This window comes from Ranitomeya imitator, chromosome 6 (genome assembly GCF_032444005.1).
Source record: "Ranitomeya imitator isolate aRanImi1 chromosome 6, aRanImi1.pri, whole genome shotgun sequence".
In the NCBI taxonomy this organism is placed as follows: Eukaryota; Metazoa; Chordata; class Amphibia; order Anura; family Dendrobatidae; genus Ranitomeya; species Ranitomeya imitator.
In genome coordinates this window covers 4318806-4345514 of record NC_091287.1, presented here as the reverse complement: position 1 = coordinate 4345514, position 26709 = coordinate 4318806, and the positions used below count along the sequence as shown (strand labels likewise).

General features: G+C 49.1%; 1 protein-coding gene across 1 annotated transcript in view; it reads left to right on the top strand.

The window, feature by feature from the left end:
• Positions 1 to 26709, top strand: part of LOC138642333 (SCO-spondin-like) — a 410056-nt gene that overhangs the window by 98524 nt on the left and 284823 nt on the right. The window contains exons 30-32 of the mRNA XM_069730432.1: positions 20762 to 21010; positions 23361 to 23483; positions 23584 to 23681. Of these exons, the coding sequence (XP_069586533.1) occupies positions 20762 to 21010; positions 23361 to 23483; positions 23584 to 23681 (470 nt within the window). The remainder of the gene's footprint in view (positions 1 to 20761; positions 21011 to 23360; positions 23484 to 23583; positions 23682 to 26709) is intronic.

Here is a 26709-nt window from a genome sequence, read left to right as displayed (position 1 = left end):
TTCTCTCACTGTCACTCTAGATTGCTGGCTGTTTTCGCTCGCTCTCGATCACTGTCTTCTTTCTCTCACTTTCACTCTAGATTGCTGGCTGTTTTCATTCGCTCTAAGTCACTGTCTTCTTTCTCTCACTTTCACTCTAGATTGCTGGCTGTTTTCGCTCGCTCTCGCTCACTGTCTTTTTTCTCTCACTGTCACTCTAGATTGCTGGCTGTTTTCGCTCGCTCTTGGTCACTGTCTTTTTTCTCTCACTGTCACTCTAGGTTGCTGGCTGTTTTCGCTCGCTCTCGCTCACTGTCTTTTATCTCTCACTGTCACTCTAGATTGCTGGCTGTGTTCGCTCGCTCTCGGTCACTGTCTTCTTTCTCTCACTGTCACTCTAGATTGCTGGCTGTTTTCGCTCGCTCTCGCTCTAAGTCACTGTCTTCTTTCTCTCACTTTCACTCTAGATTGCTGGCTGTTTTCGCTCGCTCTCGCTCACTGTCTTTTTTCTCTCACTGTCACTCTAGATTGCTGGCTGTTTTCATTCGCTCTAAGTCACTGTCTTCTTTCTCTCACTTTCACTCTAGATTGCTGGCTGTTTTCGCTCGCTCTCGCTCACTGTCTTTTTTCTCTCACTGTCACTCTAGATTGCTGCTGGCTGTTTTCGCTCGCTCTTGGTCACTGTCTTTTTTCTCTCACTGTCACTCTAGGTTGCTGGCTGTTTTCGCTCGCTCTCGCTCACTGTCTTTTTTCTCTCACTGTCACTCTAGATTGCTGGCTGTTTTCGCTCGCTCTCGGTCACTGTCTTCTTTCTCTCACTGTCACTCTAGATTGCTGGCTGTTTTCGCTCGCTCTCGCTCTAAGTCACTGTCTTCTTTCTCTCACTTTCACTCTAGATTGCTGGCTGTTTTCGCTCGCTCTCGCTCACTGTCTTTTTTCTCTCACTGTCACTCTAGATTGCTGGCTGTTTTCATTCGCTCTAAGTCACTGTCTTCTTTCTCTAACTTTCATTTTAGATTGCTGGCTGTTTTCGCTCGCTCTCGCTCACTGTCTTTTTTCTCTCACTGTCACTCTAGATTGCTGGCTGTTTTCGCTCGCTCTTGGTCACTGTCTTTTTTCTCTCACTGTCACTCTAGGTTGCTGGCTGTTTTCGCTCGCTCTCGCTCATTGTCTTTTTTCTCTCACTGTCACTCTAGATTGCTGGCTGTTTTCGCTCGCTCTCGGTCACTGTCTTCTTTCTCTCACTGTCACTCTAGATTGCTGGCTGTTTTCGCTCGCTCTCGCTCTAAGTCACTGTCTTCTTTCTCTCACTTTCACTCTAGATTGCTGGCTGTTTTCGCTTGCTCTCGCTTACTGTTTTCTTTCTCTCACTTTCACTCTAGATTGCTGGCTGTTTTCGCTCGCTCTCGCTCTAAGTCACTGTCTTTTTTCTCTCACTGTCACTCTAGATTGCTGGCTGTTTTCGCTCGCTCTCGGTCACTGTCTTCTTTCTCTCACTTTCACTCTAGATTGCTGGCTGTTTTCGCTTGCTCTCGCTTACTGTTTTCTTTCTCTCACTTTCACTCTAGATTGCTGGCTGTTTTCGCTCGCTCTCGCTCTAAGTCACTGTCTTTTTTCTCTCACTGTCACTGTCACGATTCCCCTGACCGCTGTCACCAATGGGTCAGGATTCACGCCGTGACCGTCACCCCTACGTCACGGGTTGGGGTGACTTTAGGCCAACAGACGGCTATCACATGTGCAGGGGGCTTATCTTAGTTATCCCTCCTCTCCACGCTGTGATGAAAAACCACACACAAGGCTATTGACCTCTTAGTTTACAGCAGGGGCTTATTCTAGGTATCCCACTGCTTTTCTATATACCACGAACTGCAGGGATTTATGTATATCCCGCTTACAGTTCCACTTAACACTTGCAGCTCTCTGGCGCCCCCCTTACTCTCAGGTCAGATTAGGTACTGCACCCTGGGTAATTAGTCGCCAGAAAGGCTGCCTGCTATGTACTGGCTATTGGGCACGCTGCAGCGACGCGATAACTACTCCCACACAGGCAGGAACAATAATTATCAAACCCGCAGTTGCTTCAGCATAATCCAACCGTCAGCACACTTTCGCTGCCACCAGCTTCGATTAAACAGGTCCGAAGCTAACCCAACACAACAGTAACAGTAGCGTATTTTCCCTTCAAGAGACTTAGGGTACAGTTTAGAGCAGGAGAACGAACTAATATATAATAGTATATCCCATTCAAAATAACTAGGCAGTGCGTTATTAAAAATAGTTTATAAAGATGTTATACATGAGACAATTGCAAATATGTACAAGGGTAATTATAACATAAAGGGAATAAATGAGAAAAGATAACACTCACATATTAAAAGCATTGCAGGCATCCAGGCTAGTGCAGTTTCCATACATCCCAGTCCATGGGATGTACTCAGCTCTTCCAGGACAATAGGACAAAGCAGTCCAGAAGGAGAAATCAGCAAAAAGTGACTCCTCAGAGCCTGCCAGACACTTAAAACATTAAGGCTGTGACATCACAGAAAGGCTGGCTTATCCAGACCCTCCTCTCTCTACATTCTGCCTAAACTTTAAACTATTCTCTCTAATTTCTATAACTTCACTACAAAACATGACAGAGTCATACCAAACCCATAATTCATCTCGGATTAACGTGAGCATTCTAATGAGATCAAATATGTCCTATCTGGGATACATATTTACAGAGAAAACCCTACTTCTTTACCAGATGGAGTTAGAAACCCGAGTGTCATGAGATGTGTAGCTACACCGAGTGGGACTACGAATATATATTTTCGTATTTCTAGCTTAAATCGTTTGCCTAATATCTAACAAAAACTAAACAAAGAATCTTTCATGGATTTTTGGAGCCATTTTTCCTGTTCTAGCTGGACAAGAGCTTACACAGGAAATGCCAGTCGTAAATTCCGTTCGGCCATAAAACTTCTAACCCCCACACTCTCTGAGAAGGAAAGCCAGGAATTTGCAGTTACAAACTGTTGCTCCAAGAAGGGGGGCTTAGCCCACTCAGGCTAGCAAAAGAACTACTTATGATATTTCATACCATATCGTGACACCTCCCCCTTTTGGTGTGCGCTAGGGAGGCAGGACCTGATGGTTCTCCTCCATGCGCACCTCAGCAGGTTCACCCTGGTGGGAGAGTCCATCTGCATTCCCATGCTCTTTGCCCGTTTTATGTTCAATGGTGAAGTTAAACTGCTGAAGGGCAAGGCTCCAGCGTAGCAACCTGCCGTTGGTTCCACACATGGCGTTTAGCCAGCGCAGAGGATTGTGGTCGGTCACCACAGTGAAGGTGTGACCGTACAAGTAGGGCTGCAAGCGCTGCAGGGCCCAGACTATGGCCAGGCACTCCTTCTCGATAGTGGAGTAGGCCACTTCCCTCGGCAAAAGTTTCCGACTCAGGTATAACACGGGGTGCTCTTGGTCCTCCGAGTCAACCTGGCTGAGTACAGCACCAAGGCCAAACTCGCTGGCGTCGGTCTGCACCAAGAACGGTCGACTGCTGTCGACTGCTTTCAACACAGGGGCGTTGCACAGTGCGGTTTTCAACGCCTTGAAAGCCCCCTCACAGCCATCTGTCCAGTTGACGATGTGGGGTAGCTTCTTCCTGGTGAGGTCCGTCAAAGGTTTTGCCAGGCTACTATAGTGCTGTACGAAGCGCCTATAGTACCCTGCAGTGCCCAAGAAGGACATCACCTGTTTCTTGGTCACGGGAGTGGGCCAGTTCACGATCGCGCCCACTTTCTCCGGCCCTGGCTTCAGGGTGCCTCCGCCTACCCGGTGTCCTAGGTAGTGAACCTCCCTCTTGCCCATCTGACACTTCCCCGGCTTGATAGTCAGTCCTGCTTGGTGAATCCGCCTGAGCACCTCCTCGAGATGCTGCAGGTGTTCCTTCCAGGAGGGACTGAAGATGGCAATGTCATCCAAGTACGCCACGGCGTACGTCTCCAGTCCCTGAAGCAGGCGGTTGACCATCCGCTGGAAAGTGGCAGGGGCATTCTTCATGCCGAAGGGCATGACCGTGGACTCGTACAGTCCAAAGGGTGTGATAAAGGCGGACTTCTCCTGCGCCTCGGGGCTCAGGGGAATCTGCCAGTATCCTCTACTCAAATCCATTATTGTCAGGTATTTTGCGCCAGCTAACTTCTCAAGCAGCTCCTCGATGCGCGGCATTGGGTGCGCATCCGAGGCTGTGATGGCGTTGAGCCCCCTGTAGTCCACGCAGAACCGTGTGGTCCGGTCCTTCTTTGGCACGAGAACTACAGGCGATGCCCACGCGCTCTTTGACCGTCGAATCACCCCCAGCTGTAACATCTCATCGATCTCTTGGCGCATAGTCTGCTGCACCTGGTCAGAGATTCGATAGGGTGTTCGCCGTAGTGGGGCGTGATTCCCGGTGTCCACCTCGTGGACGGCTAACTCAGTCCTCCCAGGTCGGTTGGAGAATACGACCCGGAAGGGTTCCAGTGTGGTTTGCAACTGCACCCGCTGGGGTTCAGTTAACGAGGCGCTTACCTCCACATCCTCGATGGACCCATTGGCCTTGGCTTGGGCCAGCAAGTCCAGGAGGGTGTCTTCCTCACCGTCTTCGGGCAAGCTGCAGACCGGTAGGACGAAAGGTTCACGTTCGTGATGAGCCTTCATCATGTTGACGTGAAAGGCCTTTCGCCTACCCCGAGCGTGGTCAAGCGTGACCACGTAAGTGACCGGGTTGAGCTGTTGGTGGACGACGTACGGGCCCTCCCAGGCTGCCTGAAGCTTATCCGTTGGTACGGGGACCAGCACCCACACCTTTTGACCCACGTGGTAGGTCCGCTCCCGGGCGTTCTGGTCGTACCAGTGCTTCTGATCAGCCTGAGCCTGCGTCATGTTGTCATGCACCAACTGCGTCAAGGTCTGCATCTTGTCACGGAAGCGCATGACATACTCCCCTATGGACACTTCAGAAGGGTTCGGCTCCTCTTCCCAGGATTCTCTTACCAACCCAAGGGGTCCCCGAACTCGCCTGCCGTACAGGAGCTCGAAGGGGGAGAACCCCGTCGAGGCCTGCGGAACCTCTCGGTAAGCGAACAGCAGGTGTGGGAGGTACCGCTCCCAGTCGCGCCCTTGAGTCTCAACCAGCATGCGTAGCATCTGTTTGAGGGTACCATTGAAGCGTTCACACAAGCCATTGGTCTGTGGGTGGTACGCACTCGATACCAGGTGCTTCACCTGCATTTTCTTACAGAGAGCCTCCATTAGGCGAGACATAAATTGGGTCCCTTGATCAGTAAGCATTTCCCTGGGAAATCCTACACGTGAAAAGATGGCCAACAGGGCATCCGCCACCTTATCTGCCCTAGTTTACGACAGAGCTACTGCCTCTGGGTACCGGGTAGCATAGTCTACCACAGTAAGGATGTATTGCTTTCCAGAGCTGCTGGGGACGGCCAGCGGGCCCACAATGTCCACCGCGATCCTCTGGAAAGGCTCTTCTATCACTGGCAAAGGGATCAGGGGAGCCTTAAGAGCAGGCCCTGCCTTCCCCACTCTTTGACAGGTGACACAGGAGCGGCAGTAGTTTGACACATCTGTCCCCATCTTAGGCCAATAGAAGTGTTGAGACAGCCGGGCCTTAGTTTTGCTGATCCCCAAGTGTCCAGCTAGCGGGATCTCATGGGCAATCCGCAACAACTCACCCCGGAATTGCTGCGGGACGACCAGCTGTCTTTCCCTCAACCACTCCTTTTGTGATTCTCCGGGTACTGTCTCCCGGTATAACCTTCCTCGTTCCCAGAACACCCTCTCCTTATCAGTCACGGAGGTGGGCGTCTCGGCGAGTTGTCTCAAACTCTCTAGGCTCGCATCTGTGTGCAGAGCGGCCTGAAACTCCTGGCTAGGGGAAGCCAAAAGCGACGTCAGGGTCCCTTCCCCACGGGAACCCTCTTGGACCTGCTCTGGGTCCACCTCTGGTTCAGTCACCGTGATGACTGAGGAGGGTCCGGAAGGCTGACAGTTATCTGCGTTCCGGGCACTCTGACTGCGGGTGACAGCAGCTACGTAGGCTGTCTCCCCGGGGGTTTCTACAGGCCCATCAGCCGGCGCTGCTATGGGCTCTACCTCCCCATTCACCCCCAACACTCCAGGGGCTGGGCTACTTATGGGCCAGTTACCTTCCTCGGTGGCACTGGTCACTTTCATGGCGTCACCTTCCTCACGGTTCCCATGCATCTCCCCATTTCCTGTAGCACCGACACTTGCCCCTGTTAGGGGTTCCTCAGCCGTCTCACTCCGCAGAGCGACGTGGCTGGGCACACCTGTACCTATGGACACATTAACCTTCACAGAAAAATCATTATCAGGTTCAGCTGGCACAGGTACAACATTTTCACCATCAATCCTAGGGAAAAAATCATTAGTAGATGCATCAACACAAGATAAAGCATGGTCAGGTAACACATGCGATTTCCCATCATCATCATCATCAGGGTTAACTTTACCCTCATTAGTAGATTGGGGAGGGGTGTCAGGAACGTAGTATGCATACATCCTCCCCAAATCAGTCCCCAACAAAACATCAGTGGGCAAATTATCAGACAGCCCCACTTCCTTCACCCCGCTCCCAGCACCCCAATCAATAAAAACCCGGGCCATTGGTAAGGGACAGCTGATGCCCCCAATCCCAGTGACAGTTAGGGTTTTCCCCGGAATGATTTCTTCAGGGGCCGCCAGTTCGGGTCGGATGAGGGTTCGTTCAGCCCCGGTGTCCTTGAGGCCTGTAGCAACATGGCCTCCCACAGTGACGGGCTGTACGTTGTCACACACCCTCCCAACCACACCACCCACCAAAAGAACTGCTGCATTAGGCCCTGGGGCCTTGGCTGGGGGGTTCTTCGGCCTGTCTGGACAGAAGGTACTGATATGCCCAGGCCGCTTGCAGGTGTAACACGCGCGAGGTTCGGTGGTAGGTCTGGTGCTGTTGGCCACAGGGACAGGACCTCTGGTGTGTTGGCTGGCAGGGGTACTGGCGTTGGTTGCAGGCTTACCCCCTCTCCAGCTGGTGGTGACTGGCTTCCGCGCTTCCGATCTACGGTTGGCCTCATAGGCATCGGCAATCTGCGCTGCTTTCGTCACGTCTTTGGGTTCTCTGTCCATCACGAACTGTCGCACCTCAGCTGGGCAAAGATGAAAAAACTGGTCTTTGATCATCAGGTCTCGCAGCTGTGCAAAGGTGGTCACTGACAGTCCTTGGGTCCACTGGTCAAAGTGGGTCCCCAGTCCATGCACCACATCACTGTAACTGTCGTGTGGGCCACGTTGGAGGGTCCGGAACTTTCTACGGTACACCTCGGGTGTAAGAAGGTACTTGGCTATCAGAGCCTGCTTGATGGCCTCATAGTCTCCATCTTGTTCTTGAGGGAGGGCAGCAAACGCCTCCAGAGCTTTACCTTTCAGCCCTGGTGTCAGGTATCGGGCCCATTCATCTGTAGGCAGCCGGTACTGTCTGCAGGCTTTCTCAAAGGCCCGCAGAAAAGTGTCCAAGTCTCCGTCCTTCTCCATAACAGGGAAGTGATCGGGCCGGGGCTTAGGTATCTGAGCGCTGCTGGGCTCACGGCTGGGCTGGGACGACCCCTGCATTTGCAGTTGGGCTAACTGCAGCTGGTACTCCCGCTCCGCTTGCCGCTCGGCTCGCTGGGCCTCTCTCTCAGCTCGGGCCTCTCTCTCAGCTCGGGCCTCTTGCCGGTATTGCTGAATCAGCTGCCGACGTCCCTCATGGTCGTCAGTGGGGAATTCTTTCAAGGCCGCCTGCAGGTGGGGGTCCAATTCGCCCGGATCGCTAACAGGGCCAGCATTCAGTGGTTGGACCTCTGCTGCAGCACCATGTTCGCTGGTGCTGGCTTCTGCGGCCTCTGAGCTCTGAGATTGGTCTCGAGCGGCTTCCCATTGCACCAGATCTGCGACCAGTTGGGCTTTGTTTTTGCTTGCAAAGTCAATGTGCTGTGACTTGCATAAGGCGACAAGGGTGTCTCTGGTCTGCTGCTCATAGAAGGTTTCTCCCAGCACAACCATGGTTGCCAAATAAAAGATAGGATAGAAAAACGAAGAGAAAGGGAGGGGATAATTACCAGTACGCAATTGTCTCACAACTAAAAAGCACTGAGTTCGTTCTCCAAACTTATTTGCGCAGAGTCCTCGCAAGAACTTTCTGCAAGTTTTTAGTGAGAGGAATGATTACTCAAACCAAATCACTAATGCTCTAAGATCCCACCGCCTTGCCACCAATTGTCACGATTCCCCTGACCGCTGTCACCAATGGGTCAGGATTCACGCCGTGACCGTCACCCCTACGTCACGGGTTGGGGTGACTTTAGGCCAACAGACGGCTATCACATGTGCAGGGGGCTTATCTTAGTTATCCCTCCTCTCCACGCTGTGATGAAAAACCACACACAAGGCTATTGACCTCTTAGTTTACAGCAGGGGCTTATTCTAGGTATCCCACTGCTTTTCTATATACCACGAACTGCAGGGATTTATGTATATCCCGCTTACAGTTCCACTTAACACTTGCAGCTCTCTGGCGCCCCCCTTACTCTCAGGTCAGATTAGGTACTGCACCCTGGGTAATTAGTCGCCAGAAAGGCTGCCTGCTATGTACTGGCTATTGGGCACGCTGCAGCGACGCGATAACTACTCCCACACAGGCAGGAACAATAATTATCAGACCCGCAGTTGCTTCAGCATAATCCAACCGTCAGCACACTTTCGCTGCCACCAGCTTCGATTAAACGGGTCCGAAGCTAACCCAACACAACAGTAACAGTAGCGTATTTTCCCTTCAAGAGACTTAGGGTACAGTTTAGAGCAGGAGAACGAACTAATATATAATAGTATATCCCATTCAAAATAACTAGGCAGTGCGTTATTAAAAATAGTTTATAAAGATGTTATACATGAGACAATTGCAAATATGTACAAGGGTAATTATAACATAAAGGGAATAAATGAGAAAAGATAACACTCACATATTAAAAGCATTGCAGGCATCCAGGCTAGTGCAGTTTCCATACATCCCAGTCCATGGGATGTACTCAGCTCTTCCAGGACAATAGGACAAAGCAGTCCAGAAGGAGAAATCTGCAAAAAGTGACTCCTCAGAGCCTGCCAGACACTTAAAACATTAAGGCTGTGACATCACAGAAAGGCTGGCTTATCCAGACCCTCCTCTCTCTACATTCTGCCTAAACTTTAAACTATTCTCTCTAATTTCTATAACTTCACTACAAAACATGACAGAGTCATACCAAACCCATAATTCATCTCGGATTAACGTGAGCATTCTAATGAGATCAAATATGTCCTATCTGGGATACATATTTACAGAGAAAACCCTACTTCTTTACCAGATGGAGTTAGAAACCCGAGTGTCATGAGATGTGTAGCTACACCGAGTGGGACTACGAATATATATTTTCGTATTTCTAGCTTAAATCGTTTGCCTAATATCTAACAAAAACTAAACAAAGAATCTTTCATGGATTTTTGGAGCCATTTTTCCTGTTCTAGCTGGACAAGAGCTTACACAGGAAATGCCAGTCGTAAATTCCGTTCGGCCATAAAACTTCTAACCCCCACACTCTCTGAGAAGGAAAGCCAGGAATTTGCAGTTACAAACTGTTGCTCCAAGAAGGGGGGCTTAGCCCACTCAGGCTAGCAAAAGAACTACTTATGATATTTCATACCATATCGTGACAGTCACTCTAGATTGCTGGCTGTTTTCGCTCGCTCTCGCTCACTGTCTTCTTTCTCTCACTGTCACTCTAGATTGCTGGCTGTTTTCGCTCGCTCTCGATCACTGTCTTCTTTCTCTCACTTTCACTCTAGATTGCTGGCTGTTTTCATTCGCTCTAAGTCACTGTCTTCTTTCTCTCACTTTCACTCTAGATTGCTGGCTGTTTTCGCTCGCTCTCGCTCACTGTCTTTTTTCTCTCACTGTCACTCTAGATTGCTGGCTGTTTTCGCTCGCTCTTGGTCACTGTCTTTTTTCTCTCACTGTCACTCTAGGTTGCTGGCTGTTTTCGCTCGCTCTCGCTCACTGTCTTTTATCTCTCACTGTCACTCTAGATTGCTGGCTGTTTTCGCTCGCTCTCGGTCACTGTCTTCTTTCTCTCACTGTCACTCTAGATTGCTGGCTGTTTTCGCTCGCTCTCGCTCTAAGTCACTGTCTTCTTTCTCTCACTTTCACTCTAGATTGCTGGCTGTTTTCGCTCGCTCTCGCTCACTGTCTTTTTTCTCTCACTGTCACTCTAGATTGCTGGCTGTTTTCATTCGCTCTAAGTCACTGTCTTCTTTCTCTCACTTTCACTCTAGATTGCTGGCTGTTTTCGCTCGCTCTCGCTCACTGTCTTTTTTCTCTCACTGTCACTATAGATTGCTGCTGGCTGTTTTCGCTCGCTCTTGGTCACTGTCTTTTTTCTCTCACTGTCACTCTAGGTTGCTGGCTGTTTTCGCTCGCTCTCGCTCACTGTCTTTTTTCTCTCACTTTCACTCTAGATTGCTGGCTGTTTTCGCTCGCTCTCGGTCACTGTCTTCTTTCTCTCACTGTCACTCTAGATTGCTGGCTGTTTTCGCTCGCTCTCGCTCTAAGTCACTGTCTTCTTTCTCTCACTTTCACTCTAGATTGCTGGCTGTTTTTGCTCGCTCTCGCTCACTGTCTTTTTTCTCTCACTGTCACTCTAGATTGCTGGCTGTTTTCATTCGCTCTAAGTCACTGTCTTCTTTCTCTCACTTTCACTCTAGATTGCTGGCTGTTTTCGCTCGCTCTCGCTCACTGTCTTTTTCTCTCACTGTCACTCTAGATTGCTGGCTGTTTTCGCTCGCTCTTGGTCACTGTCTTTTTTCTCTCACTGTCACTCTAGGTTGCTGGCTGTTTTCGCTCGCTCTCGCTCACTGTCTTTTTTCTCTCACTGTCACTCTAGATTGCTGGCTGTTTTCGCTCGCTCTCGGTCACTGTCTTCTTTCTCTCACTGTCACTCTAGATTGCTGGCTGTTTTCGCTCGCTCTCGCTCTAAGTCACTGTCTTCTTTCTCTCACTTTCACTCTAGATTGCTGGCTGTTTTCGCTTGCTCTCGCTTACTGTTTTCTTTCTCTCACTTTCACTCTAGATTGCTGGCTGTTTTCGCTCGCTCTCGCTCTAAGTCACTGTCTTTTTTCTCTCACTGTCACTCTAGATTGCTGGCTGTTTTCGCTCGCTCTCGCTCACTGTCTTCTTTCTCTCACTGTCACTCTAGATTGCTGGCTGTTTTCGCTCGCTCTCGCTCACTGTCTTCTTTCTCTCACTGTCACTCTAGATTGCTGGCTGTTTTCGCTCGCTCTCGCTCTAAGTCACTGTTTTCTTTCTCTCACTTTCACTCTAGATTGCTGGCTGTTTTCGCTCGCTCTCGCTCTAAGTCACTGTCTTTTTTCTCTCTCTGTCACTCTAGATTGCTGGCTGTTTTCGCTCGCTCTCGCTCTAAGTCACTGTCTTCTTTCTCTCACTTTCACTCTAGATTGCTGGCTGTTTTTGCTCGCTCTCGCTTACTGTTTTCTTTCTCTCACTTTCACTCTAGATTGCTGGCTGTTTTCGCTCGCTATCGCTCTAAGTCACTGTCTTTTTTCTCTCACTTTCACTCTAGATTGCTGGCTGTTTTCGCTCGCTCTCGCTCACTGTCTTCTTTCTTTCACTGTCACTCTAGATTGCTGGCTGTTTTTGCTCGCTCTCGCTCACTGTCTTCTTTCTCTCACTGTCACTCTAGATTGCTGGCTGTTTTCGCTCGCTCTTGGTCACTGTCTTCTTTCTCTCACTGTCACTCTAGATTGCTGTCTGTTTTCGCTCACTCTCGCTCACTGTCTTCTTTCTCTCACTGTCACTCTAGATTGCTGGCTGTTTTCTCTCGCTCTAAGTCACTGTCTTCTTTCTCTCACTGTCACTCTAGATTGCTGGCTGTTTTCGCTCGCTCTCGCTCACTGTCTTCTTTCTCTCACTGTCACTCTAGATTGCTGGCTGTTTTCGCTCGCTCTCGCTCACTGTCTTTTTTCTCTCACTGTCACTCTAGATTGCTGGCTGTTTTCGCTCGCTCTTGGTCACTGTCTTTTTTCTCTCACTGTCACTCTAGGTTGCTGGCTGTATTCGCTCGCTCTCGCTCACTGTCTTCCTTCTCTCACTGTCACTCTAGATTGCTGGCTGTTTTCTCTCGCTCTAAGTCACTGTCTTCTTTCTCTCACTGTCACTCTAGATTGCTGGCTGTTTTCGCTCGCTCTCGCTCACTGTCTTCTTTCTCTCACTGTCACTCTAGATTGCTGGCTGTTTTCGCTCGCTCTCGCTCACTGTCTTTTTTCTCTCACTGTCACTCTAGATTGCTGGCTGTTTTCGCTCGCTCTTGGTCACTGTCTTTTTTCTCTCACTGTCACTCTAGGTTGCTGGCTGTATTCGCTCGCTCTCGCTCACTGTCTTCCTTCTCTCACTGTCACTCTAGATTGCTGGCTGTTTTCGCTTGCTCTCGCTCACTGTCTTCTTTCTCTCACTTTCACTCTAGATTGCTGGCTGTTTTCGCTCGCTCTCGCTCTTGGTCACTGTCTTCTTTCTCTCACTGTCACTCTAGATTGCTGGCTGTTTTCGCTCGCTCTCGCTCACTGTCTTCTTTCTCTCACTGTCATTCTAGTTTGCTGGCTGTTTTCACTCGCTCTCGCTCACTGTCTTTTTTCTCTCACTGTCACTCTAGATTGCTGGCTGTTTTCGCTCGCTCTTGGTCACTGTCTTTTTTCTCTCACTGTCACTCTAGATTGCTGTCGGTTTTCGCTCTCTCTTGGTCACTGTCTTCTTTCTCTCACTTTCACTCTAGATTGCTGGCTGTTTTCGCTCGCTCTCGCTCTTGGTCACTGTCTTCTTTCTCTCACTGTCACTCTAGATTGCTGGCTGTTTTCGCTCGCTCTCGCTCACTGTCTTCTTTCTCTCACTTTCACTCTAGATTGCTGGCTGTTTTCGCTCGCTCTTGGTCACTGTCTTCTTTCTCTCACTGTCACTCTAGTTTGCTGGCTGTTTTCGCTCACTCTCGCTCACTGTCTTCTTTCTCTCACTGTCACTCTAGATTGCTGGCTGTTTTCACTCACTCTCGCTCACTGTAACATAGTAACATAGTTAGTAAGGCCGAAAAAAGACATTTGTCCATCCAGTTCAGCCTATATTCCATCATAATGAATCCCCTGATCTACGTCCTTCTACAGAACCTAATAATTGTATGATACAATATTGTTCTGCTCCAGGAAGACATCCAGGCCTCTTTTGAACCCCTCGACTGAGTTCGCCATCACCACCTCCTCAGGCAAGCAATTCCAGATTCTCACTGCCCTAACAGTAAAGAATCGTCTTCTATGTTGGTGGAAAAACCTTCTCTCCTCCAGACGCAAAGAATGCCCCCTTGTGCCCGTCACCTTCCTTGGTATAAACAGATCCTCAGCGAGATATTTGTATTGTCCCCTTATATACTTATACATGGTTATTAGATCGCCCCTTAGTCGTCTTTTTTCTAGACTAAATAATCCTAATTTCGCTAATCTATCTGGGTATTGTAGTTCTCCCATCCCCTTTATTAATTTTGTTGCCCTACTTTGTACTCTCTCTAGTTCCATTATATCCTTCCTGAGCACCGGTGCCCAAAACTGGACACAGTACTCCATGTGCGGTCTAACTAGGGATTTGTACAGAGGCAGTATAATGCTCTCATCATGTGTATCCAGACCTCTTTTAATGCACCCCATGATCCTGTTTGCCTTGGCAGCTGCTGCCTGGCACTGGCTGCTCCAGGTAAGTTTATCATTAACTAGGATCCCCAAGTCCTTCTCCCTGTCAGATTTACCCAGTGGTTTCCCGTTCAGTGTGTAATGGTGATATTGATTCCCTCTTCCCATGTGTATAACCTTACATTTATCATTGTTAAACCTCATCTGCCACCTTTCAGCCCAAGTTTCCAACTTATCCAGATCCATCTGTAGCAGAATACTATCTTCTCTTGTATTAACTGCTTTACATAGTTTTGTATCATCTGCAAATATCGATATTTTACTGTGTAAACCTTCTACCAGATCATTAATGAATATGTTGAAGAGAACAGGTCCCAATACTGACCTCTGCGGTACCCCACTGGTCACAGCGAACCAGTTAGAGACTATACCATTTATAACCACCCTCTGCTTTCTATCACTAAGCCAGTTACTAACCCATTTACACACATTTTCCCCCAGACCAAGCATTCTCATTTTGTGTACCAACCTCTTGTGCGGCACGGTATCAAACGCTTTGGAAAAATCGAGATATACCACGTCCAATGACTCACCGTGGTCCAGCCTATAGCTTACCTCTTCATAAAAACTGATTAGATTGGTTTGACAGGAGCGATTTCTCATAAACCCATGCTGATATGGAGTTAAACAGTTATTCTCATTGAGATAATCCAGAATAACATAATAACTGTCTTCTTTCTCTCACTGTCACTCTAGATTGCTGGCTGTTTTCGCTCACTCTCGCTCACTGTCTTCTTTCTCTCACTGTCACTCTAGATTGCTGGCTGTTTTCGCTCGCTCTCGCTCACTGTCTTCTTTCTCTCACTGTCACTCTAGTTTGCTGGCTGTTTTTGCTCGCTCTCGCTCACTGTCTTTTTTCTCTCACTGTCACTCTAGATTGCTGGCTGTTTTCGCTGACTCTCGCTCACTGTCTTCTTTCTCTCACTGTCACTCTAGATTGCTGGCTGTTTTCGCTCGCTCTCGCTTACTGTCTTCTTTCTCTCACTGTCACTCTAGTTTGCTGGTGGTTTTCGCTTGCTCTCGCTCACTGTCTTCTTTCTCTCACTGTCACTCTAGATTGCTGGCTGTTTTCGCTCGCTCTCGCTCACTGTCTTCTTTCTCTCACTGTCACTCTAGTTTGCTGGTTGTTTTCGCTCGCTCTCCATCACTGTCTTTTTTCTCTCACTGTCACTCTAGATTGCTGGCTGTTTTCGCTCACTCTCGCTCACTGTCTTCTTTCTCTCACTGTCACTCTAGATTGCTGGCTGTTTTCGCTCGCTCTCGCTCACTGTCTTCTTTCTCTCACTGTCACTCTAGTTTGCTGGTTGTTTTCACTCGCTCTCGCTCACTGTCTTTCTCACACTGTCACTCTAGATTGCTGGCTGTTTTCGCTCGCTCTCGCTCACTGTCTTCTTTCTCTCACTGTCACTCTAGTTTGCTGGCTGTTTTCGCTCGCTCTCGCTCACTGTCTTCTTTCTCTCACTTTCACTCTAGATTGCTGGCTGTTTTCGCTCACTCTTGCTCACTGTCTTCTTTCTCTCACTGTCACTCTAGATTGCTGGCTGTTTTCACTCACTCTCGCTCACTGTCTTCTTTCTCTCACTGTCACTCTAGATTGCTGGCTGTTTTCACTCACTCTCGCTCACTGTAACATAGTAACATAGTAAGATAGTTAGTAAGGCCGAAAAAAGACATTTGTCCATCCAGTTCAGCCTATATTCCATCATAATGAATCCCCTGATCTACGTCCTTCTACAGAACCTAATAATTGTATGATACAATATTGTTCTGCTCCAGGAAGACATCCAGGCCTCTTTTGAACCCCTCGACTGAGTTCGCCATCACCACCTCCTCAGGCAAGCAATTCCAGATTCTCACTGCCCTAACAGTAAAGAATCCTCTTCTATGTTGGTGGAAAAACCTTCTCTCCTCCAGACGCAAAGAATGCCCCCTTGTGCCCGTCACCTTCCTTGGTATAAACAGATCCTCAGCAAGATATTTGTATTGTCCCCTTATATACTTATACATGGTTATTAGATCGCTCCTTAGTCGTCTTTTTTCTAGACTAAATAATCCTAATTTCGCTAATCTATCTGGGTATTGTAGTTCTCCCATCGCCTTTATTAATTTTGTTGCCCTATTTTGTACTCTCTCTAGTTCCATTATATCCTTCCTGAGCACCGGTGCCCAAAACGACACAGTACTCCATGTGCGGTCTAACTAGGGATTTGTACAGAGGCAGTATAATGCTCTCATCATGTGTATCCAGACCTCTTTTAATGCACCCCATGATCCTGTTTGCCTTGGCAGCTGCTGCCTGGCACTGGCTGCTCCAGGTAAGTTTATCATGAACTAGGATCCCCATGTCCTTCTCCCTGTCAGATTTACCCAGTGGTTTCCCATTCAGTGTGTAATGGTGTGATGAGGGAACAGCCGCCATCTTTGGACGGGCATACTAAAACAGATTGGCGTGACTCCATTTTGTCTCCTGGTCACAGGAACGCTCCTGGCCCCCACCTTTTCTAATGAATAAAGTTCCTATTAGTATGCTAACGGGCTGAGCTCAGTGTAAACTGTAGACGGCATTTCAAAGCTCACTGAGGAAACCACGCCAGCAGGGGGGCTTGGAAATGTTTGGGGCTTAATTAAAACACGCATGCCAAGTGGCCACTGGATACACATCTATTATGGCAGCCCAGCCGAACCGTCTCCAACATGGAATTGTGAATTATGGACGCATCGTCCGAGGTACAGGCTCATAAAAAATATTCTCCTTACCCTAAAGAAATTGTGCATCCAACAGTGCGACCCCCGTGGCGGTGGGAGGTCTGAAACCCGAGATATAGAGATCAGCCTCCCCCAGGGACCGAATGGGTCCAGGTTTGATCCCAGTACGACCGGCAGAACAAACCACAGGCGCTGGTACTGCCCGTGTGCTGATCCGATTATCCTGAGGGAGGTTATTCCATTTATTAGAAATTGGAATAAATCTTGCAGGGAGGCAGAGGGGGTGGAGATTGCTAAGCCCACCCAGCTGCAGGCAGGGGGGCTCAGCCAGGTATAAGAAGAAGCTGAGGTCACTGGGAGGCACTCACTCCACAGAAGAAGACGATGATGATTTCTTAAGGAACAGGGTATGCCAGCCAGAGGGGGAGGAAGCACAGGCTTTCTGGGGGCTGCCCGGCAACTAAGTTTTTGGACCTGCGGAATGCTATGCCCCCCCGGCTTCCACAAGCGACCTTCGCCCTGGTAAATTGACCCCCAGCTTTATACTTTTAAGCCTTGTATTATTATTGTTATATTGTACTCTGACTGTAATTCTTGATATATTTTTTGACTGTATATTTCTTGTAATTATCTAGTGCGCCCTTAAGGCAATTAAATCATAAATTAATTTTGGGCTGATCCTTTTACTCTGATTGCGAATCCTAGAATACCCAGTGTGGGTAACAGGGCAGTCTCCCCGGCGGCCATTTGCTCTAGGTGCAGTTCCTTTACTGACCTGAGAGACAAAGGGGGCGCCGGAGAGCTGGGCCTGTGTAGTGACGTCACGGATTGGTGACGTGGGAGGAAGGGGTAATCCTTCACAAATGGTGATATTGATTCCTTTTTCCCATGTGTATAACCTTACATTTATCATTGTTAAACCTCATCTGCCACCTTTCAGCCCAAGTTTCCAACTTATCCAGATCCATCTGTAGCAGAATACTATCTTCTCTTGTATTAACTGCTTTACATAGTTTTGTATCATCTGCAAATATCGATATTTTACTGTGTAAACCTTCTACCAGATCATTAATGAATATGTTGAAGAGAACAGGTCCCAATACTGACCCCTGCGGTACCCCACTGGTCACAGCGACCCAGTTAGAGACTATACCATTTATAACCACCCTCTGCTTTCTATCACTAAGCCAGTTACTAACCCATTTACACACATTTTCCCCCAGACCAAGCATTCTCATTTTGTGTACCAACCTCTTGTGCGGCACGGTATCAAACGCTTTGGAAAAATCGAGATATACCACGTGCAATGACTCACCGTGGTCCAGCCTATAGCTTACCTCTTCATAAAAACTGATTAGATTGGTTTGACAGGAGCGATTTCTCATAAACCCATGCTGATATGGAGTTAAACAGTTATTCTCATTGAGATAATCCAGAATAACATAATAACTGTCTTCTTTCTCTCACTGTCACTCTAGATTGCTGGCTGTTTTCGCTCACTCTCGCTCACTGTCTTCTTTCTCTCACTGTCACTCTAGATTGCTGGCTGTTTTCGCTCACTCTCGCTCACTGTCTTCTTTCTCTCACTGTCACTCTAGATTGCTGGCTGTTTTCGCTCGCTCTCGCTCACTGTCTTCTTTCTCTCACTGTCACTCTAGGTTGCTGGCTGTTTTCGCTCGCTCTCGCTCACTGTCTTCTTTCTCTCACTGTCACTCTAGTTTGCTGGTTGTTTTCGCTTGCTCTCCATCACTGTCTTTTTTCTCTCACTGTCACTCTAGATTGCTGGCTGTTTTCGCTCGCTCTCGCTCACTGTCTTCTTTCTCTCACTGTCATTCTAGTTTGCTGGCTGTTTTTGCTCGCTCTCGCTCACTGTCTTTTTTCTCTCACTGTCACTCTGGATTGCTGGCTGTTTTCGCTTGCTCTCGCTCACTGTTTTCTTTCTCTCACTGTCACTCTAGATTGCTGGCTGTTTTCGCTCGCTCTCGCTCACTGTTTTCTTTCTCTCACTGTCACTCTAGATTGCTGGCTGTTTTCGCTCGCTCTCGCTCACTGTTTTCTTTCTCTCACTGTCACTCTAGATTGCTGGCTGTTTTCGCTCGCTCTCGCTCACTGTCTTTTTTCTCTCACTGTCACTCTAGATTGCTGGCTGTTTTCGCTCACTCTCGCTCACTGTCTTCTTTCTCTCACTGTCACTCTAGATTGCTGGCTGTTTTCGCTCGCTCTCGCTCACTGTCTTCTTTCTCTCACTGTCACTCTAGTTTGCTGGTTGTTTTCGCTCGCTCTCCATCACTGTCTTTTTTCTCTCACTGTCACTCTAGATTGCTGGCTGTTTTCGCTCGCTCTCCATCACTGTCTTTTTTCTCTCACTGTCACTCTAGATTGCTGGCTGTTTTTGCTCGCTCTCGCTCACTGTCTTTTTTCTCTCACTGTCACTCTAGATTGCTGGCTGTTTTCGCTCGCTCTCGCTCACTGTCTTCTTTCTCTCACTGTCACTCTAGATTGCTGGCTGTTTTCGCTCGCTCTCGCTCACTGTCTTCTTTCTCTCACTGTCACTCTAGATTGCTGGCTGTTTTCGCTCACTCTCGCTCACTGTCTTCTTTCTCTCACTGTCACTCTAGATTGCTGGCTGTTTTCGCTCGCTCTCGCTCACTGTCTTCTTTCTCTCACTGTCACTCTAGTTTGCTGGTTGTTTTCGCTCGCTCTCCATCACTGTCTTTTTTCTCTCACTGTCACTCTAGATTGCTGGCTGTTTTCGCTCGCTCTCCATCACTGTCTTTTTTCTCTCACTGTCACTCTAGATTGCTGGCTGTTTTTGCTCGCTCTCGCTCACTGTCTTTTTTCTCTCACTGTCACTCTAGATTGCTGGCTGTTTTCGCTCGCTCTCGCTCACTGTCTTCTTTCTCTCACTGTCACTCTAGATTGCTGGCTGTTTTCGCTCGCTCTCGCTCACTGTCTTCTTTCTCTCACTGTCACTCTAGGTTGCTGGCTGTTTTCGCTCGCTCTTGCTCACTGTCTTCTTTCTCTCACTGTCACTCTAGATTGCCTGCTGTTTTCGCTCGCTCTTGCTCACTGTCTTCTTTCTCTCACTGTCACTCTAGATTGCTGGTTGTTTTCGCTCGCTCTCGCTCTCTGTCTTCTTTCTCTCACTGTCACTCTAGATTGCTGGCTGTTTTCGCTCGCTCTCGCTCTCTGTCTTCTTTCTCTCACTGTCACTCTAGATTGCTGGCTGTTTTCGCTCGCTCTCGCTCACTGTCTTCTTTCTCTCACTGTCATTCTAGTTTGCTGGCTGTTTTTGCTCGCTCTCGCTCACTGTCTTTTTTCTCTCACTGTCACTCTAGATTGCTGGCTGTTTTTGCTCGCTCTCGCTCACTGTCTTCTTTCTCTCACTGTCACTCTAGATTGCTGGCTGTTTTCGCTCGCTCTCGCTCTAAGTCACTGTCTTCTTTCTCTCACTGTCACTCTAGATTGCTGGCTGTATTCGCTCGCTCTTGGTCACTGTCTTCTTTCTCTCACTGTCACTCTAGTTTGCTGGCTGTTTTCGCTCGCTCTCGCTCACTGTCTTCTTTCTCTCACTGTCACTCTAGATTGCTGGTTGTTTTCGCTCGCTCTCGCTCACTGTCTTCTTTCTCTCACTGTCACTCTAGATTGCTGGCTGTTTTCGCTCGCTCTCGCTCACTGTCTTCTTTCTCTCACTGTCACTCTAGTTTGCTGGCTGTTTTCGCTCGCTCTTGCTCACTGTCTTCTTTCTCTCACTGTCACTCTAGTTTGCTGGTTGTTTTCGCTCGCTCTCGCTCACTGTCTTCTTTCTCTCACTGTCACTCTAGATTGCTGGCTGTTTTCGCTCGCTCTCGCTCACTGTCTTCTTTCTCTCACTGTCACTCTAGATTGCTGGCTGTTTTCGCTCGCTCTCGCTCACTGTCTTCTTTCTCTCACTGTCACTCTAGATTGCTGGCTGTTTTCGCTCGCTCTCGCTCACTGTCTTTTTTCTCTCACTGTCACTCTAGATTGCTGGCTGTTTTCGCTCGCTCTTGGTCACTGTCTTCTTTCTTTCACTGTCACTCTACTTCTGGATTTTGTGACCTGTATATACAGAAGTACAAATGCTGCAGCCATGTGTCTTAAATACGTCTCGCGAGTTGCATAAAAAGCATCACAGCATGTCGATACATATTGATAAGACAACATGGAGATATTTCCTGATTGTGTCTTTCAGTTGGCGAGCCGGGCAGCCACTGCAGCCGCTACGAGTTCCAGTGCGGCAGTGGGGAGTGTAGACCCCGGGGCTGGCTGTGCGACCATGAGGTGGACTGTATGGATGGCAGCGACGAGTACGACTGTAACAAAACATGTGACTGGGAACACTTCAAATGTTCGCTGAGTGGGGAATGTGTGGGCTACAGCCAGTTGTGTGACGGAGCCCCCCACTGCCGGGACCAATCAGATGAAAGCATGGACAACTGCGGTAAGAGACCTGGAGCTTCTAGTATAATCTACTGTGATAATTTTCAGAAGTCACCAAAAATAAGCCACAGTAAACAGTGTGTGAGACTGCCAGCTGTGAGAGGGGAGGAGGGGGATGCAGCTGAAGCTTCTCTCCCTCAGTGTGTGAAACTGCCAGCTGTGGGGGGGAGGGGGATGCAGCCAAAGCTTCTCTCCCTCAGTGTGTGAGACTGGGGCTGTGGGAGGGGAGGAGCGGGATGCAGCTGAAGCTTCTCTTCCTCAGTGTGTAAGACTGCCAGCTGTGAGAAGGAAGGGGATGCAGCTAAAGCTTCTCTCCCTCAGTGTGTGACTGCCAGCTGTGGGAGGGTAGGAGGGGGATGTAGCTGAAGTTTCTCTCCCTCAGTGTGTAAGACTGCCAGCTGTGGGAGGGGAGAAGGAGGATGTAGCTGAAGCTTCCCTCCTTCAGTGTGTGAGACTGCCAGCTGTGGAAGGGGAGGAGGGGGATGCAGCTGAAGTTTCCCTCCCTCAGTGTGTGAAACTGCCAGCTGTGGGAGGGGAGGAGGGGGATGTAGCTGAAGCTTCCCTCCTTCAGTGTGTGAGACTGCCAGCTGTGGGAGGGGAGGAGGGGGATGCAGCTGAAGTTTCCCTCCCTCAGTGTGTGAAACTGCCAGCTGTGGGGGGGGGAGGGGGATGCAGCCAAAGCTTCTCTCCCTCAGTGCTTGAGACTGGGGGCTGTGGGAGGGGAGGAGGGGGATGCAGCTGAAGTTTCCCTTCCTCAGTGTGTGAGACTGCCAGCTGTGGGGGGGAGAGAATGCAGCCAAAGCTTCTCTTCCTCAGTGTGTTAGACTGCCAGCTGTGGGAAGGAAGGGGATGCAGCTAAATCTTCTCTCCCTCAGTGTGTGAGACTGCCAGCTGTGGGAGGGGAGGAGGGGGATGCAGCTGAAGTTTCCCTCCCACAGTGTGTGAGGCTGCCAGCTGTGGGATGGGAGGAGGGGATGCAGCTGAAGTTTCCCTACCACAGTGTGTGAGGCTGCCAGCTGTGGGATGGGAGGAGGGGATGCAGCTGAAGTTTCCCTTTCTCAGTGTGAGACTGCCAGCTGTGGGAGGGGAGGAGGGGATGCAGCTGAAGTTTCCCTTTCTCAGTGTGAGACTGCCAGCTGTGAGAAGGGATGAAGGGGATGCAGCTGAAGCTTCTCTCCCTCAGTGTGTGAGACTGCCAGCTGTGGGAGGGGAGGAGGGGGATGCAGCTGAAGTTTCCCTTTCTCAGTGTGAGACTGCCAGCTGTGGGAATGGATGAAGGGGATGCAGCTGATGCTTCTCTCCCTCAGTGTGTGAGACTGCCAGCTGTGAGAAGGGATGAAGGGGATGCAGCTGAAGCTTCTCTCCCTCAGTGTGTGAGACTGCCAGCTGTGGGGGGGGGGGGGGGGGAGGGGGATGCAGCTGAAGTTTCCCTTTCTCAGTGTGAGACTGCCATCTGTGGGAGGGGAGGAGGGGGATGCAGCTGAAGTTTCCCTTCCTCAGTGTGTGAGACTGCCAGCTGTGGGGGGGGAGGAGGGGGATGCAGCTGAAGTTTCCCTTCCTCAGTGTGTGAGGCTGCCAGCTGTGGGAGGGGAGGAGGGGGATGCAGCTGAAGTTTCCCTTCCTCAGTGTGTGAGACTGCCAGCTGTGGGAAGGGAGGAGGAGGATGCAGCTGAAGTTTCCCTCCCACAGTGTGTGAGACTGCCATTTGTGAGAGGGGAGGAGGGGGATGCAGCTGAAGTTTCCCTTCCTCAGTGTGTGAGACTGCCAGCTGTGGGAGGGGAGGAGGGGGATGCAGCTGAAGTTTCCCTTCCTCAGTGTGTGAGACTGCCAGCTGTGGGAAGGGAGGAGGGGGATGCAGCTGAAGTTTCCCTTCCTCAGTGTGTGAGACTGCCATTTGTGAGAGGGGAAGGGGGGGATGCAGCTGAAGTTTCCCTTCCTCAGTGTGTGAGACTGCCATTTGTGAGAGGGGAGGGGGGGGGATGCAGCTGAAGTTTCCCTTCCTCAGTGTGTGAGACGGCCAGCTGTGGGAGGGGAGGAGGGGGATGCAGCTGAAGTTTCCCTTCCTCAGTGTGTGAGACGGCCAGCTGAGGGAGGGGAGGAGGGGGATGCAGCTGAAGTTTCCCTTCCTCAGTGTGTGAGACTGCCATTTGTGAGAGGGGAGGAGAGAGATGCAGTTAAAACCTCTCTCCCTCGGTATGATGCTGCACATTGTCAGTGGAAAAGTGAATCCTCTTGGCAGGCATTGTGCAGACCACACTGAGGGGGCAGCTGTGTTTTATCGGTATTATGTTACGTGTCAGGATAGCTCTGTGTTATTTATCACATTGTCAGTGGGTTGATCTCGTCCTCAGGATCCTCACAGATTCCCCCCTGCCCTGGACACTTCATCTGCACCAACCGGATGTGTGTGAACATCTCCTTGGTGTGTGACGGCTCTCCGGACTGTCCTCATGGGGAAGACGAGAAGACATGTGGTGAGAAACCCACCTAATGGGTGTGAGGTGTCAGCGAGGTCAGTGGCTGGAGGTACAATGAGCGTCTCTTCTATTGTATAAACCTTCTTTCCACTTGTAGAGAAGAGTCTGATGACCACAACGTCAACCAACCAGACGTCTCCAGCTGGGTGCCCAGAATATATGTGCCCGGATGGCCACTGTCTGAGGTTTACACAGGTACATGGGGCGTGAGAGGCGGGACGTGAAAGATGAGGCATGAAAGTCAAGGCGTGACAGACGAGGCGTGTGACATGAGAGATGAGGCCTAAGGCATGAGGGACTAGGTGTGAGATGTGAGATGAAGCTTGGGGCATGAGGCGTGTGATTTGAGAGACGAGGTACAGTCCTGCTCACGGTTATTGGCCTCCGTGAAGTCTCAGTATATAATGTGGATGATCTCCTGTATCGAGCGCTCGCGTTAAATACCAAAGAGCAAATGAGAAACGATAATAAACAAGAAACAATGGGAGGGAAAAATAGAAAAACCTGAAGCTGCCGTGACACTGGTATTGGCCCCTTTACATCACATTAGAATGGAAACACAATGTGACTCGTCTGTGGTAAATCACAGATAAGAATCACCTGTGATTAATTGTCGGTGCCCATGTGACATGAATTAGCCAATGAATGATGACTTCAGTGTTATAAAAAGCCACAGGGTCAGCCATGTTCATTTGTTACAATGGAGAAGACAAAGGAGCGGACTGAGGACATTAGGACCTCTACTATTATCAAACACAAGACTTCCAAAGGGTGTAAAGGTACCTTCACACATAACGATATTGTTAACGATATCGTTGCTATTTGTGACGTAGCAACGATATCGTTAAGGAAATCATTCTGTGTGACAGCGACCAACGATCAGGCCCCTGCTGGGAGATTGTTGGTCGCTGAAGAAAGTCCAGAACTTTATTTCGTCGCTGGCTCTCCTGCTGACATCGCTGGATCGGCGTGTGTGACACCGATCCAGCGATGTCTTCACTGGTAACCAGGGTAAACATCGGGTAACTAAGCGCAGGGCCGCGCTTAGTAACCCGATGTTTACCCTGGTTACCATCCTAAAAGTAAAAAAAACAAACACTACATACTTACCTACCGCTGTCTGTCCTCCAGCGCTGTGCTCTGCACTCCTCCTGTACTGGCTGTGAGCGTCGGTCAGCCGGAAAGCAGAGCGGTGACGTCACCGCTCTGCTTTCCGGCCGCTGTGCTCACAGCCAGTACAGGAGGAGTGCAGAGCACAGCGCTGGAGGACAGACAGCGGTAGGTAAGTATGTACTGTTTGTTTTTTTTACTTTTAGGATGGTAACCAGGGTAAACATCGGGTTACTAAGCGCGGCCCTGCGCTTAGTTACCCGATGTTTACCCTGGTTACCGGCATCGTTGGTCGCTGGAGAGCGGTCTGTGTGACAGCTCTCCAGCGACCAAACAGCGACGCTGCAGCGATCCGGATCGTTGTCGGTATCGCTGCAGCGTCGCTTAATGTGAAGGGGCCTTAAGGCCGTCTCCAAAGACCTTTGTATCCCTGTTTCAACAGTGCGCAATGTTATTAAGGAGTTTGCCAAGCATCGAACAGTCAAGAACTGCCCTGGACCTGAGGGAAATGGGAAAATTGACAAGAGATGTCTTCGAAGGTTGGTGCGAAGGTTGTGGGGGAGACCCAAGTCAAATATCCAAAGACCTGAAGGCCAACCTGGAACAGTCTGGTGTCATGGTTTCAACAAGAACCATATGCCGCACACTAAACCAAGCAGAGCTTTATGGGCGAAGGTCAAGAAAGAAACCATTGCTAAAGAAAAGGCATAAAAATAAAAAAATGTCTGATCTTTGCTAAAGAGTACCTTGACAAACCACAATCCTTCTGGGAAAATGTTCTGTGGACTGATGAAACAAAAATAGAGCCTTTTGGCAATGTACAGTGCCGGCAAAAAAAATCTTTACAAGTTCAATGAAAGTGGATTCAAGTGTTTTATTGTGGATATTTTATTACAATTAGTATTTTGTCATGTCACCCTTACATTTTATCACCATCTGCAGTCGTTTAGGCATGGATTCAGCGAGGCTGGCTAAGTATGTGGAGTCCATGTTTACCCACAGTGTCTTCAGCACCTCCTTTAGTGCTGTATATTTTGGGTCACACCGTGACCACGTACTCAGACGACGCACGACCTTTGAGCCTCTCCTGACCAGCCTGAAAGTGCTCTCATCACCAAACATCACTTTCTTCCACTCTTCAGATGTCCAATCTTGATATTTCTTACAAGCCTTTTCTTCTTCATTGCTGCTGTGAGCAGGGGCTTCTTTGCGGCACGGCAGCTTGGTAGACCCAGGTCCTTCTGCAGGCGGTGACAAATTGTCCTAGTTGCGATGTTCTGGAGGAGCATAGGGGACTTATAGAAGGATGTGACATCACTTCGCGCTTCAGAAGCTTATCAGTCCTTGGTGAAGTCTTCTTAGGTGCGCCAGAGCCTGTTTTCCTCTGCGGTACCATCCCAGGAGGCAATGATGCCGCCGACCGCTTCAGCTGATAAATTGCTTCTCTTGACACTCCCAGATCTCTGGCTACAGCAATCACCGAATCCCCTTCTCGAGCAGAGTCAAGGCACGGGATTTCTCTTCCATTTTAAGCTTCTTTCGACCCATTGTGGGAGATAATAAAAAACCGAGGGAGATAATAAAAGACTGCCTAATAGCAAAACTGGCTGGGCTGCACATAACAACCAATCAGAGGGCAGCTTTCGCTTTACCAGAGAAGTGAAAACTGAGCGTTGATTGGTTGATATTTGCAACAAAGCCAGCTTTAATATTAGACAGTTTTTTATTATCTCCCCCATTGTGTACATTTTTAAAAAGTGAAATTATGATGAGGATTTTATATGTAAAGTTTTTTTTTGCTGCGCAAGTGTAAAGATTTTTTTTGCCGGCACTGTAAAATAACAGTTTGTTTACAAATAATGCAATGAATCTTATACGGAAAAGAGCACCCTACCAACAGTTAAGCATGATGGAGGAGCCATAATGCTGTGGGGTTGCTTTGCTGCTTCTAGTACTGGAGGCCGTGACCGTATCACAGGAATCATGAAATCAGAGAATGAGCAAGAGATTTTAGAGTGAAATGTCCAACCCAGTGTAAGAAAACGTGGTTTGAGTTGAAGATCATGGGTCCTCCAGCAAGACAATGACTACTCAATGCACACATCCAAAAGTA